Source organism: Eulemur rufifrons, chromosome 21 (genome assembly GCF_041146395.1).
Source record: "Eulemur rufifrons isolate Redbay chromosome 21, OSU_ERuf_1, whole genome shotgun sequence".
In the NCBI taxonomy this organism is placed as follows: domain Eukaryota; kingdom Metazoa; phylum Chordata; class Mammalia; order Primates; family Lemuridae; genus Eulemur; species Eulemur rufifrons.
The window spans coordinates 17,753,163-17,766,914 of NC_091003.1; the positions used below are offsets into that span (position 1 = coordinate 17,753,163).

Sequence of the window (13,752 nt, forward strand, 5' to 3'; positions counted from 1 at the left end):
GCTGGGGGAAGGGACCCGGGCCTAGAACAACTGCTGACTAATCGGCAGGCGGGGGAGGGGGTGGCGCGCCGGCCAGTCGGCCGGGGTCACGCGCCTAGGGGTGTGCGGAATGGGCTCGGGGTTCCCGGGTGTCTGCCGGGAGCTCGAGTCCCGACTCCCCGCCGGGAGCCCCGCCCGGCCCTCCGGGATGGGGGGCGCGCTCCGCAGTGAGTACCCGGACACGTGGCCGGCCCCGAGACCTCCCCCGCCCCGGTAACGGTCGGGGTGGAGGCGGCCCTTTAATCTTCCTGCGTCCGATACCTACCTTTGTTTCTACAGAAGGGGAAACTGAGGCCCAAGGAAATTGAGTACCTTTCCAAAGTCACAAAGCTGAGTTCCACCCAGACAGACCCTGGGACCCCTACCCTGTCCACCACCCGGAAGAATCTTCCCTGCCCTTGTCTTCCCATTCTGTTCTCCTGGCTTCCCAGTGAGGTAGGCAGGGCCTGTCGGGGCACAGCCCCCTTTTATAAGTCGAGGAAACTGAGGGTTCAAGTCCCAGTTCTGAGCGTCCATGGCCAAGTCCTTCACCCTTGCTAAAGTGCCTGGTCGGCGGAACGGTTGTGAGGATGCAGGAGGAGGCTTGCAGTGGGTGCCCTGGTCCCAGACCCTCCTTCCAGGCAGGGTGGCACCTGCCCACCTTCTTGAACCTCAGCCCAGCCCCCTAGGTGGCGCCCAGGCCCAGGAAAGGGCAGGGCTCACCCTCGAATCCCTCAGCAGGCCCAGGAGCCAAGTCAACCTCTTTCTTTCAGTGAACCCATGTGAAGCACCAGCCCTCAGGAGCTCAGACCACTTGCCTAGGGAGACAGGCCAAGCTGTGCTCATAAGATAGGATAAGAGCCATGATGTGGGGGGCCAGAGGAGGGGAAGGGGACATTTGAGCTGGGCTTTAAAGGGTGAGTAGGAGTTTGCTTGTTGGAGAGATGGAGGAAAAGACATTTTATGCAGGCGAGGTTTCCACATTTTTGCTGCAGGAAAGCAGTAGATGCAGAGGATGCCCTTGGCAAAGGAGCAGATTAGGCATCCTTCTTGTCTGGGATCCTGCTTCCTACCTTGAATCAGCCCCAGGGGAGTCCTGGGACAAAGAAGCCTGACCAGGGGTGAAGGGGTTCAGTAGGCCCTGGAGGACAGGCCCGAGGCAAAGGGGGAGCACAGGGGAGAAAAAGGCTTGCTTTGCGGGCAGGGAATGGCCATGTTTGAAGGCCAAAGCTGGGATCAGCTGGGCATTATGTTGCCCAGGATGGTCGTGAACTCCTGGCCTGAAGTGATCCTCCCACCTTGGCCTCCCACAGCGGTGGATGCCAGGCCAGGAAAGGATTTTCCTAATCCCCATTTTACAGATGAGGAAGGAGAGGCTCAGAGGTTGGGAAACTTGCCTGGGGACATATATCAGAAAGAGGTGGAATGGACACTGGAACCTTCTGGTGCAAAGGGGACTATGGCCGGAGGGGCTGTGCTCAGGGCTGGGCAGGAAGGGGATGTCTCAGTCCCAGGTCACTTAGTATGGCTCAGGGTGTGGGACTCCTGCTGCCCCTCCACCCCTTCTGCCCCAACCCCTCCCCAATCTGCTTGCCCATTGGCTGGCCCCACCCTCCTGGTCAGGGGCAGCTGAGGCCATCTGGAGCCCTGAGGCTGGGCACAGTAGAGGGGAAGAGGGAGGAAGGTGGTAGTTTGAGAGAAGGAGGCAGAAGAGGGCTAGAGATGGTACTAAGTTTCCCTGGGGGGCTGTACCCCTATTTATGGGAGTCCATGGTCCCAGTTCAACATCCCTGGCCCTGTGCCTCCCACTCGAGACTTCAGGGTCTATTAGGACTCAACTCCTGTCCTCTGCCCGCCCCCACGCATAGGCAAGATAAGATGATTAGTAAGCACATGGGTTAGGGTCTGAGTTCCATGATGGCCAGGCCGCTGGGTCTGCCTCTCCAGCCGCGGTTTCCACCTCTGTAAAATGGGGCTGTTGGTAAGGTAGTTGAGAGGCTGTCGATGAAATAATGCTACGTTAATAACTGTTGTTATGTTTTCCTTGCCCCCGGCACCCAGCCCCAGGACCACCCTCAACCGAGCTATGTGTGCCCAGGGCCCCCCTGGCCAGCTGTCCCTGGCGCTGCCTCTCGCCTCCTCAGTCCTGATGCTGTTGCTGAGCAGCCTGTGGCTGGTGGGGGCCGGCCCCAGCCTGGCCCTGGCCCCGGAGCTGCTGCTGGACCCCTGGCAGGGTGAGGGCAGCCACATGGACCTTGGAGGAGGCAGGAACTTGCTGTAGGGCCTGAAACCAGTTGGCAGGAGCAGTGTGTCCCCTGGGGAAGGTTGTCCTTAGACAGGAGCATGCCCAGCTCACCCACGGCCAAGAAGGGAGGGCAGAGGGGCCAGCAAGGTGGCACGGGAACCTGTGGGTAGGAGTTCTTTTCTGACAGCTTCCCTTTGTGACCGCTTGCCCTTGAAATAAGACCTAAGACTTTCAGCTAAACATGACGATGGGGAGGAGGCTTGGGGGGGGTTCAAGGAGTGACCCCAGTTTAGCACCCGTTTCCCAGTAATAACAACAGCTCCAGGCCGGGCGCGGTGGCTCACGCCTGTAATCCTAGCACTTGGGAGGCCGAGGCGGGCGGATCCTTTGAGCTCAGGAGTTCGAGACCAGCCTGAGCAAGAGCGAGACCCCGTCTCTACTAAAAAATAGAAAGAAATTATATGGACAACTAAAAATATATAGAAAAAATTAGCCGGGCATGGTGGCGCATGCCTGTAGTCCCAGCTACTCGGGAGGCTGAGGCAGAAGGATTGCTTGAGCCCAGGAGTTTGAGGTTGCTGTGAGCTAGGCTGGCGCCACGGCACTCACTCTAGCCCGGGCAACAGAGCGAGACTCTGTTTCAAAAAAATAAATAAATAAATAACAACAGCTCCAATGTACATTTGAAGAGCCCAAATAATGCTCAGAGAGGTTAAGTGATTTGTCCAAGGTCACACAGCTTGGGGGAATGGGGTAGCTGCAGACTGGAGCAGGCAGTCGCATCAGAACTCGTGCTGTCAACAGGGTGTGACTTGGTAAATAAGTGAAGCACCGTCACGGTGCCCGGGACGCAGTGGTGGCTCACTAGTGGGGTGCTAGCGAGGAGACGGAGTGGTGGGTCAGGCTTGTTCTGTTTAATGGAGCAGGGGAGTAGCCAGTGTGTGGCACCCTCGGTCCCCTCTACCAATGGTTAAGTGCTGGCAGTGGGCAGACTGGCTCCTGGGGAGGAGAGGCTGGCTCGGTGGGTGGCCCTGGTGGAGGGTAACCCCCAGCCTGGCACACTGGGGCCAGCCTTGGAGGTTGGGGCCATGAACCTGGGACATGAGCCCCTTCTCTCTCCCAGTGTACCGGCTGCTGACCCATGCCCTGGGCCACACGGCCCTGCCTGGCCTGCTCCTGAGCCTGCTGCTCCTGCCTGCCTTCGGATGGCAACAGGAGTGCCACCTGGGCACACTGCGGTTCCTGCACGCCTCCACCCTGCTCGCCCTGGCCACTGGCCTGCTGGCTGTACTGCTGGCAGGCCTTGGGGTGTCCAGTGCAGCCAGCGGCTGCGGGTACATGCCTGTGCACCTGGCCATGCTGGCTGGGCAGGGTCACCACCCTAGACGGCCCCATGGGGCGCTGCCACCGTGGCTGCTGCCGTGGCTGCTCCTCGCCCTGACCCCACTGCTCAGCTCCGAGCCACCCTTCCTGCAGCTCCTTTGTGGCCTCCTTGCTGGCCTGGCCTGTATCCTTTGCCTGAGCCCAGGGCCCGCGGGGACATGTGGGTCCTGTGGGTGCCTGGGAAGGAAGTGGCACAAGGGGGTCAGGCCCGAGCAATCCCAAGACGCTGTGCACAGGCATGCCAGGAGCACCTCCGAGTCTTCTTCTGGGACACGCTCTGGGCTGGGGACTGGGGCTCATGGCCAGGTGCAGGTGCCAGTTATAATTTAAAGGGCTCCATGGGGAGCCTGGGAGGGCTGAGGTGGCAGTCACCTGGCACTTCACCCTGTGAAGTGGCATGTGAGCAGAGACATGCAAGAGGAGGGGCTCAGGTGAAGAGAAGTGAAAAGAGAGAGAGGGCCGGGCAGAGGGGGCAGATGGTACAAAGGTCAGGGCCGGGGGCAGGCAGGGGCCCCCTGGGAACAGAGAGGCAGTGACCTGTGGCCACAGGTACAGTGGCTTCAACACAGGCATTTGCTCTCAAGATGCTTAATACCTGTCAGGGGACACAGCCTGCCAAAGGGAACAGGCTGACTCCTGCAGTCGCTCTGGCTTTCAGGGGCGCAGTCTGTCTTGGGTTGGCGCGGGGCTGGCATGCAGTGTGGGCCCACACCTGGCTGGTTTTGGCTTCCTTGACTGGCCGCCCTGCCCTGGGCAGACAGATGCCGCTGGGGCCTTCTGGTGGCTGGAGCTGTCGGAGCAGCGGCTGCAGGAGCTGCAGGAGGGCGTCTTGTGCAAGACCCTGGCAGGGTGCTGGCCGCTGAAGCTCTTTCCCACCCCGGGCAGCCTGGCCGAGCTGCCTTTCACCGATCCTGCCAGAGTGAGGTGAGGGCGATGCTGGGGACACTGGCCCTGGGTGGCGGATGCTGTGGCAGGGCCACGCTCAGGCCTCTTCTGCTTCTGCTCCTCCAGGCCTCCCGTCCCTGGGCCTCCTTACGTGGCCACCCCTGGCTTCCGGTCCCACAGCGAAAGCGCAGCCCCGCTCCCACTGGGCCTGAGATCTGTGCAGCCGACCTGGGAGGGCTCCTCAGAGGTGGGCCCGGACTGGGCGGGGGCCACCTTCTCCCCAGGGACTCTGCCGTGGGCGGCCTTGGACGAGCAGATGCTGCAGGAGGGGATCCAGGCCTCGCTCCTTGACGCATCGGCCCAGGGGGCCCAGGGCCCACTCTGGCTGCCCAAGTCCTCCGTCTCCTCTCTGCGGTAAGGCGGGGTGGGCAGGGGTGGGGTCCTCAGGTGTCGGGGCTGGGGGTGGGCCTGACACTCCCTCCTTGTCCCCTGCACACCCCCCAGGCTACAGCAGCTGGAGCGCATGGGCTTCCCCACGGAGCAGGCAGTGGTGGCACTGGCAGCCACGGGCCGCGTGGAGGGTGCTGTGTCACTGCTGGTTGGAGGGCAGGTGGGCACAGAGGCCCTGGTGACCGAGGGGAGAGGTGGGCTTCCCCACCCCGAGGGCCCTGGGCCCCCCTAGCCCAGGCAGAAGGTGGGAGCACCAGGCCTTTGGGTGATGAGGTCTGGCCCACAGGCGGGTAGCCTGCCCCACTCTGTCTACTGAGGGCCACCCGGGGGGCATGGGGGCACCCCTGGGGGCAGGAGAGCACCCCCCAGCATGCTGCCCTGGTACTATTTAGAATAAAAGTCAGTTTGTTTTTCAACCTGGACCTCCGTGGAGGCAGCAGTTGTGTCTGAGTCCTCCATGTTGGCATTAGTGAATGAGTGAGAATGAACGAACGACTGCGGCGGAGCTGCTCCTCGATGGCCGGAGACACGGGGTTCCTGCCCTGCCCTGTGCAGCCTCTTCCTCCACGAGGCTGCGTCTCCCATGCAGAGCGTTCTCCGTTGCTTGTTTCCGGCCAATTTCCACCCACCAGGTCTCAGCCGGGAAGGGCCATCCCGGCTGCCCCCACCTGAGCACACACTGAGACCAGGCTGGGTGGGATCAGAGGGGGGGCCTTTATTGGCCAGTACACAGCTACCTCCTGCGTCTGTCGCAAACACTGGTGGGAGCAGGCGGCCTCTTCCTCTCCGTGTCCCCACCCCCACCTGGGACACTGGGAAGGGGCTGGGGACTCGGGGCAGAACTGAGGCAGCCTGACCCAGGGTTGGGGTCCCAGCACTGGAAAACAAGGACAGGGCTGCGGGGAGGTCCCCACGGTTCGGCTGGGGAGGAAAGGGAGGGAGACCCCCATGATGGTCCCTGCGTGTGCTGGGGGCCAGGCAGAGCTCTGGCTCCTGGCTCCCGACTCCCTGGTGCCGCTGGGCCTGGGTGCTCAGACAGCTGATGAGACCGGAAGCCTCGTACCTCCGACCCCTCCTTTAAGGCCCACGTCACCCCTTTTCACACAAGGGGACTGAGACCCTGACCTCGGCTCCTGCCTCCAGCTCAGGCCCCAGTCCCCGCTCAGCCTCAGACATGTGCGAGGTGCCTGGACCAAGACCTGCCCACCCCTAAGGCCGCGATGGCAGAAGGGACCCTGAGGACATTAATAAATATGGACGGGCGGTCCCTGGAGGCAGCTGGCCAAATCCAGGCTGGAAGGGAAGCCTGGCCTGGTCCACCCCAGGGGCCGCCACCGCCCTCAGCCTCTCTCGTTCCGGCTCCTGGGGGCCACGATCCGGTAGTTGGCTGCGTGTCCTCCCCTCTTGCCCCGAAGGAGGCTGGGGGTCCCCGTGCCAGCAGGGCCTGCCCCAGACCCCAGCTCTGGTTCTGCCGGAGGGAAGGAGAAGGAGAAAGGCCATGTTAGGGGGTCCATGTGGGGTGCCCACCTCCCCTTGGCCCTCTGGGGGGTGGCAGCACAGGGCACCCTCTGCTGGGTGCAGTCCACCCTGCTGTCTGGGAGCAGAGCTGTGGGAAAGAAGGGGGTCTGCAGGCTGGTGAGCGCCTCCCCCCAGCACTTAGCCCCCCAACCCAGTGAGAGCTCTCAGGGCCTGTTTGACACCTGCTTTGTCAAGCGGGGATGACCAAGTCCACCGTGTGTGTGAAATGCTGAGCACATAGCGAATGCGTCATAGAACGTACAGTTCTTTTTACCTAGTCCTCATTTTGGGGTGGAGGTGTGCCCTGAGTCACCCCATTTCATAGCTGGATAAACTGAGCGACAGAACAGACTCACTTGGGCGAGGCTGCCAGTTGGGGAAAAGGCTCAGGAGGGCCAGGCCCTGCCACTGGCCTCTACGGACCACTGACCACTACTGTGCAGCCTCGGGCCGTTGGACCCCGAGGCTGGTGTGGCTTTGACCCAAGTCTCCTGCAGGTCTGGTCACCGTGAGCTGGTCATGAGACGTACGCTGACGTGATCAAACGCAGGGCCCTCGGTTTCCCCTGGGCCCCACGGAGCGCCTGGCTGAGTGGCGGCGGCAGCAGACCTTTGCTGTTGGAGCCAGAAGGGCCAGAGCTTCATAGAGGAGAGACCCAGGGTGGAGCCCTGGCTTTACTGCTATCCCTGTGACCCTGAGTGAGCCACACGAGCCCTCTGAGCCTCTGTTTCTTCATCTGTAAAATGGGCATGGTTTTGCCCACCTCGTGTGCTAATCGTAAGGATTGGAGATGACCAGTGTAACTCCCCCAGCTGGGCCAGACATGTGGTAGCTGTTAGTATTATCATTGTTACTCATTATAACCTAAACGTGAACCCCATCTGGGTCTTTAGTTAGCACCTGCTGTGTATGCTGGGCCAACTGGGAGTGTCCCATCCCCTTCTCTCTCCCTCCCCTCCTGCACCTCTCCCTCCAGGCCCCAACCCAAGCTCAAGGGGCCGCTCTCCCAGGTTTGTGGCCACTGACAGTAGGCATGACCCTTCCCAGCTGCGTGGCACTTCCTCCCTGGGCTGTCAGAGACAGAGCCAGCTGAAGGCAGGGAGGGACAGATCCAGGGCCATAGTGGCCCAAACATGTCCCTTCTAGCTCCTGCCCCAATCCTCCTAAGAGAGGAGGTGGGGAACACCTAAACGGAGCTGAGAGCCCAAGATTTGGTCCTTGGTCCCCCTCTGTAAGAGGAGAGGAGGTCTGGGAGATGGTCGCTGATGTTTCTAGAAGTCAGAGAAGCCATGTGGCATGGTGGGAGGGGCTTTTGGACCCCACATGCTTTCCAACCTCTAGGCCTCTGCTCACGTGAGACTCTGTCACGACTGCCCTTCCTACTCCTCCACCCGGCCCACTTGCAGAGGTCTTCCAGGACCCCACTCAAGTATCCCCTCTTCCCAGGAGTCTTCTCCAACCCCCAACAAGAAGTGACTCTCTCTCACATCCTCTGCTGCTCCCGTACCCCTTGTCCCCCTAAAGATACCGAGGACTCCCTGCCACTCGACAGGCAGCTCCCCAAGGCAGGGACCTATCTGCTCTCCAGGGCCCCAGCGCCACCCAGGCCCGGCGTTCGGAGGTGCTCCCTAGGGTTTTGCTGAATGGAGGAGGCTTGGCTCTAACCTTGACCCTCCTCACCTGGGACCTGTCTCCCAGCCTGTAAAATAGATGCGAGGTTGGACGTGCTGTTGTCGAGGCCTCTGTGTGTTGATGCGCTCGATGGGATGTAGGATGGGCGGTTAGGCGGGGGAGGAACGGAGCCAGCCCCTGGGGCAGCCAAGCCGTCCTCTCTCCAGGGCCAGCCACAGGCTCCAGTTCAATGGGGAGGGGCCTCCTCAGCCTCACCCCCAGGAGCCAGGTGCAGGCACAAGTACTGCCCACCTGGTGTCTAACCTTTTCCTGTGCCACCCAACCTGCCTTCTAGCACCTTCTCAATCTGGGCCCTGCCAGATTCTCTAGCCCCTAAGTCCTTTCTGGTCTCTTGGTCCTTGCTTGTGTTGTTCCCCTGCCTGTTATCTCTCCCCAGATCCTAGCCCTTCAGTGATGTCTCCACTTAGACACCACCTCCTCCAGGAAGGCCTCCCTGAGACCCCCTCTGACCTCCCCGAGGCCTGGGCTAGAGGCACTTCTGTATTCCCACGGCTGCCTGTAGTTGCTCCACTATGGGATATCTCCCCTTGGGTTTCACTGCCAGTGCCAGGGCTCTCCCCAGCCCCCAGCCCCCTGAGCTCCATGAGGGCAGGGCTGTCTCTGTCTCATCTGGTGGAGCCCATGCCAGCAAGGTGCCTGGCGCAGAGGTACTCATTCACTGGAGAACTAGTTACCAGAGCCTTCTCTGTGCCAGGCACCATCCGCTGGACGTATGGAAGGATGAAGAATGAATGTTCGCCGGCCTGGGCCAAGCATCGGAAGGCACCTTCTGCGTGCTGGGCCCTTCCCAGGCCCTTCCTGGAAGGGGCTGCCCCTGCCTGCCCGCCCTGCCATTACCTGGCCAGATGATGGCTTCCAGCAGGGTGACCCGTCTGGCCAGGAGCTCCAGCTGAGCCTGCTGCTGCAGGAAGCTCTGTAAGCTAGGAGCCTGATGGGAGATCGAGAAGAGCAGACGGTGCGAGTCTGGCCTCCGAGGGCTGGGCCGGGGAGCCAAGGGGGAGGATGGGAGGGCAGTGCAGCTGGCTTCAGGGCAGGAGCCTGGGCAGGAGTCTCCGTGGAGACCTCCGTCTCCTCTCCTAAGGTAGGGCAGGGCTTGCCTGGCTCCTCAGGTGACCAGATGGGTGGGGAATTGCCCAGTGAATGCCTGGGGTGCAGGTCTGGCTCTCTCAGGCCCCCAAAGGGACAGGTCAGAAGGATCAAAGGGGAAATGGCAAGAGGGACACCTGAGGCCAGGAGGGCCTGCCCTGTGGGAGCCTGTGGAGGCTTACGGGGGAGGAGGGTCAGAACTAGCACGTGGTCCCCTGGGGCCTGCACTGAGGTCTATCACCCACAGTCCCCTAGCACTTCTGGAGTCCAGCTCCATGACCTACTGTCCCGTGGGCCGAGAGACTGACTCTGTTACCCACGATTTTTCTAGAACTGAAGCTGGTCTAGAGTCTGGGTCCATTGCCCATAATCCTCCTGGGGGCCTGGGCTCTGATTTCATTACCCACAATCCCCTGCCCGGCTGGAGTCTGGCTCTGTTACCCACAATCCCCTGCTGGTCTGGAGTTTGGGTCCATTGCCTGTAGTTTTTTCCAAACTCGAAATCTGTCATCCCTGGTTCCCTGCAGGCCTGGAAACCACACTACCCACAATGCCTGGAGGCTGAGGTCTGACCCCAGCGGTGGGGCCCGGGTTTCCAGGGCACCCCTGCACCTGTGGAGGAGGGGACCAGTCGGAGGGCTGGGTGGTCATGGCCTCTCGGGCCCACACTTGCCCGGGGCACACCTTCTGCAGCCTCATGACCGGGCTCAGGCCAGTTCTACCCCAGGAGGGCTTGGGGAAGGCCGGCAGGCGGGGGCTGGGCTGTCTGTCCGTCTGTCTGTCTCTACTCACCATAGAGCCCAATCATTGTTTCCAAGATTAAAACCCTCTCAGCTAAAATCTTCAAAGCCTCGCGTAGTTGGTGCAACCCCTCCCCCTGCGGAGGAAAGAGACAGATGCAGCCGTGAAGGGGGCTGGGGAGGGGACCCTGCAAAGCCTGTCGGTGGCCCATGCCCCACCCGGGACATGCACCTGCAGCCCCGCACCACCTGCCGCAGCCCAGGGCCCATGGACAGTCAGAGCAAGACCAAGAGAGGACAGGAAGGGGGTAAGGCAGGCGAAGCAACTCCTGAAAGACCTCTCAAGAAATCCCACTGGATCCCAGCTGGCTGCTCTCCCTGCACCGGGGCAGAGTGGCTGCCCACAGCCGGCCATGGAACCGCCCCAGAGGCTGCCATGGGCCTCCCTGTCCTTTGATCTTTGTTGCCCAAGACTGGCTGCTCTCCCGTCACCTGCATGATTCCCGCCATATCCCTGGGTCACCTATGCTCTTCTTTACTTCATATTCATTTTTTTTTTTTTGAGATGAAGTTTCGCTTTGTCACCTGTACTAGAGTGCTGTGGCATCAGCCTAACTCACAGCAACCTCAAACTCCTTGGCTCAAGCAATCCTTCTGCCTCAGCCTCCCGAGTAGCTGGGACTACAGGCGCAAGCCACCATGCCAGGCTAATTTTTCTATTTTTAGTAGAGACGGGGGTCTCACTCTTGCTCAGGCTGGTCTCGAACTCCCAACCTCAAGTGATCCTCCCACCTCGGCCTACTAGAGTGCTAGGATTAGAGGCGTGAGCCACTGCGCCCAGCCTACATCATTTTCTTTCAATTTGCTTTTTGCCATAGATTACCACATTAACCTCACCCTAATTAACTTTAGCAGTGAGGTCAGACTAGTTACCAATATTTCCAACCACACCAAATTGCATATACAGCTGCTCCTTGACTTTTGATGGGGTTATGTCCTGATAAATCCGTTGTGCGTTGAAAATACCATAAATCAAAAGTACAATGGGCTTAGCTGGACATGGCCCCTTTGTAAGCTGAGGAGCAGACTGAATGCCTATCACTTTCACACCATTATACAGTCAAAAAATCCTGAGTCCAGTCATCGTAAGTCGGGGACTGTCAGTATATGAGTAAGATTAGGAAATGAGTTGCATTGCTGTCGGGGAGCCTGCACTTAAATGCAGGCAGACCTGAGGTCCAGGCCCGGTGCCCCTTCCCCTTCTCACTTTGGGCTTCTCCCAGGAAAACACACTCACCCCTCCCAGGGCTTGGCCTATGCCAGGTCTGTATTTTGGCACGTCCTGGTGCCTCACCCTCAGCCCAGCCTTCTCCTTTAAGCAGCACGGGTCTGCTGGGTGAGCATCTCATGTCTCTGGCCCCAGGCCCCAGGGATATGGCATTGGGCCCACAAAGCCCATCCTCCAGTCCCCAAGTGGTGCCAGCTCTGCCCAGGGCTCAGCCAGAGACTTCACCTTGACTTCCTCCCAATCTGTCCCTTCCTTCCCCAGCATGGGGTCCATGGTCTTGCCAACATTCCACACTCCCTCTTTCCTAGTCCAGCCCAAAGCTATTTCTGGAATGTAGATATCTCGGTTCCAGCCGAGCGCCAGGATGGCAATTAGAACTACCCCAGCGCCGCCAACAACATCTGGAGGTCTCTCTCCGCATCCTTCCCACAGCACAGATAAGTGAAGGGATGTATGATATGCATATTTGCACAATTATAATCCAATCCTTTAAGGTAGTTGTTCCCCACAAAAACATCTAAACAACTGACAGGTCTCCTAACTCATCCCTTATGAATGAGCCGGCCCACTGGGGCTGTCCCTTACGATCCAGCTGTCTTGTCCACATCACACGGATTGGGCTACCCTCAGGCCACTTAATGGAGCCTGAGGGGTCTCAGGGTGACCATAGGCTGCACACCAAAGCAAACCCCCTTCAAGTATTACAGGAGCAAGATCTAAAAATGGATGACTTCAAAAATTCCATGAAGCCGTTCCCAGCATGGACAGTGAGACAAGCTGGCATCATGAACCTTCTCACAAGACACAATAAAAGGGCACCCAGCCTGGGCAACACAGCAAGACTCTGTCTCTACAAAAAATATAAACTAAAAAATTAGCCGGGCACGGTGGCGCACACCTGTAGTCCCAGCTACTCAGGAGGCTGAGGCAGGAGGATCACTTGAGCCCAGGAGTTTGAGGTTGCAGTGAGCTATGACTCCCCCACAGATGTTCAGATATTTAACCTGCATTTCATCATGAAGAAACAATCAGACAAATTTAGACTGTGGGACATTCACAAAAAGACAACGTCAAGAGAAGAAGAAAAGGGCAGGGGTCTGTTCTAGATTAAACGAGATGAGAGATGTGATGACCAAATGTAACATGTGACCCTTGATTAGATCTTGGATTTAAAAAAAAAATAGAGCTTTAAAAGGCATTTTTGGGACAACTGGTAAAATTGACAGGTGAGTCACATATTAAATGGCATCATTATACTGAATAAATGTTAGCTTCCTTAGGTGTGATAGTGGGATTGCAGTTATATGGGAGAATGTCCATATTCCTCCAAGATGCATGCTGAAGTGTCAGGGAAGGTATAGATGAGGTTTGTAGCTTACTTTTACTTTAAAATGAATTGGGAAAAAAGACCTATAAATAAATAAAGAGAGAAAGAACAATTGTGGCAAAATACAGTCTTGCACCACATAATGACGTTTCAATGACAGACTAAATAGCTTGATGATGGTCCCATAAGATTAGGATGGAGCTGAAAAGTTCCTATTGCCTAGCATTTACTATACTGTACTTTTTCTTGTTATTCTAGAGTACATTCCTTCTACTTATATATATCAAAAAAGTTATCTGTAAAACAGCTTCGGGCAGGTCCTTCAGGCGACATTCAAGAGAAGGCATTGTTATCACAGGAGATGACAGTTCCACACGTGTTATTGCGTGTTATATATGACAAGATGCAGAGGCAGAAGACAGTGATATTGATGATGCTGAACCTGTGTAGGCCTAGGCAACCATGTGTGTTTGTGTCTTAGTTTTTAACAAAAAAGTTTAAAAAGTAAAAACAATAAATAAATACATTTTAAACAGAGGAAAAAAGCTAATAAACTAAGAATATAAAGAAAGAAAATAGGCTGGGCCGTGGTGGCTCACACCTGTAATCCTAGCACTCTGGGAGGCCAAGGTGGGAGGATCACTTGAGGTCAGGAGTTTGAGGTTGCTGTGAGCTAGGCTGAAGCCATGGCACTCTAGCCTGGACAACAGAATGAGACTCTGTCTCAAAAAAAAAAAAAAGGCAGTTAAAAAGTTTGTAAGGTAAAAACATTACAGTAAGCTAAGGTTAATTTATTACTCAAGAAAAGTTTTTTTTTTTCTTTTTTTAAGAGACAGGGGTCTCACTATGTTGTCCAATCTGTTCTTGAACTCCTGGCCTCAAGCAATCCTCCCCACTCAGCCTCCTGAGTAGCTGGGATTACAGGCGGGAGCCACTATGCCCAGCTCAAGAAAAGTATTTTTTATAAATTTAGTGTAGCCTAAGTGTACAGTGTTTATAAAGTCTGCAGTAGTGTACAGTAATGTCCTAGATCTTCAGATTAACTTCACAACACACACTCACTGACTCCCCCAGAGCAACTTCCAGTCCTGCAAGCTCCATTCATGGTAAATGCCCTAGA

The 13,752-nt window shown here is 57.6% G+C and overlaps 3 protein-coding genes across 12 annotated transcripts in view; 1 reads left to right on the plus strand and 2 right to left on the minus strand.

The window, feature by feature from the left end:
* EWSR1 (EWS RNA binding protein 1) overlaps positions 1-354 on the minus strand; it is a 28,337-nt gene extending 27,983 nt beyond the window's left edge. For all 4 annotated transcript variants that reach the window (XM_069497303.1, XM_069497302.1, XM_069497300.1 and 1 more), the window contains exon 1: positions 305-354. The gene's annotated coding sequence lies outside the window, so the exon portion shown is untranslated. The remainder of the gene's footprint in view (positions 1-304) is intronic.
* Positions 14-5,461, plus strand: RHBDD3 (rhomboid domain containing 3). 4 transcript variants are annotated; one of them, XM_069497305.1, is made up of 6 exons: positions 14-206; positions 2,080-2,252; positions 3,387-3,770; positions 4,408-4,570; positions 4,658-4,945; positions 5,036-5,461. In XM_069497305.1, the coding sequence occupies exons 2-6, from the start codon at positions 2,105-2,107 to the stop codon at positions 5,211-5,213; spliced, it is 1,161 nt and encodes a 386-aa protein (XP_069353406.1). In that variant the 5' UTR covers positions 14-206; positions 2,080-2,104; the 3' UTR covers positions 5,214-5,461. The 4 variants fall into 4 exon arrangements, with proteins under 4 accessions (XP_069353406.1, XP_069353408.1, XP_069353405.1 ...); XM_069497307.1 differs by lacking the exon at positions 14-206 and adding an exon at positions 426-474; XM_069497304.1 differs by lacking the exon at positions 14-206 and having other exon boundaries at positions 2,038-2,252.
* An 816-nt stretch (positions 5,462-6,277) lies between these two features.
* EMID1 (EMI domain containing 1) overlaps positions 6,278-13,752 on the minus strand; it is a 32,981-nt gene continuing 25,506 nt past the window's right edge. For 3 of the 4 annotated variants that reach the window (XM_069497095.1, XM_069497093.1, XM_069497091.1), the window contains 2 exons: positions 10,070-10,154; positions 6,278-6,449 (listed from right to left, as the gene is read on the minus strand). In XM_069497095.1, the coding sequence (XP_069353196.1) occupies positions 6,322-6,449; positions 10,070-10,154 (213 nt within the window). In that variant the 3' untranslated portion in view covers positions 6,278-6,321. Of the gene's footprint in view, positions 6,450-9,028; positions 9,120-10,069; positions 10,155-13,752 lie in introns of all 4 variants that reach the window. The other variant, XM_069497094.1, reaches the window with a different exon arrangement.

What these genes read in the sequence shown, in the direction of transcription:
- RHBDD3 (XM_069497304.1), top strand. Translation starts at nt 2,054, where the DNA reads ATGTTTTCCTTGCCCCCGGCACCCAGCCCCAGGACCACCCTCAACCGA. An exon ending in GCTGCTGGACCCCTGGCAGG is followed by an intron (nt 2,253 to 3,386) that starts GTGAGGGCAGCC and finishes TCTCTCTCCCAG; the next exon opens with TGTACCGGCTGCTGACCCAT. An exon ending in ACCGATCCTGCCAGAGTGAG is followed by an intron (nt 4,571 to 4,657) that starts GTGAGGGCGATG and finishes CTGCTCCTCCAG; the next exon opens with GCCTCCCGTCCCTGGGCCTC.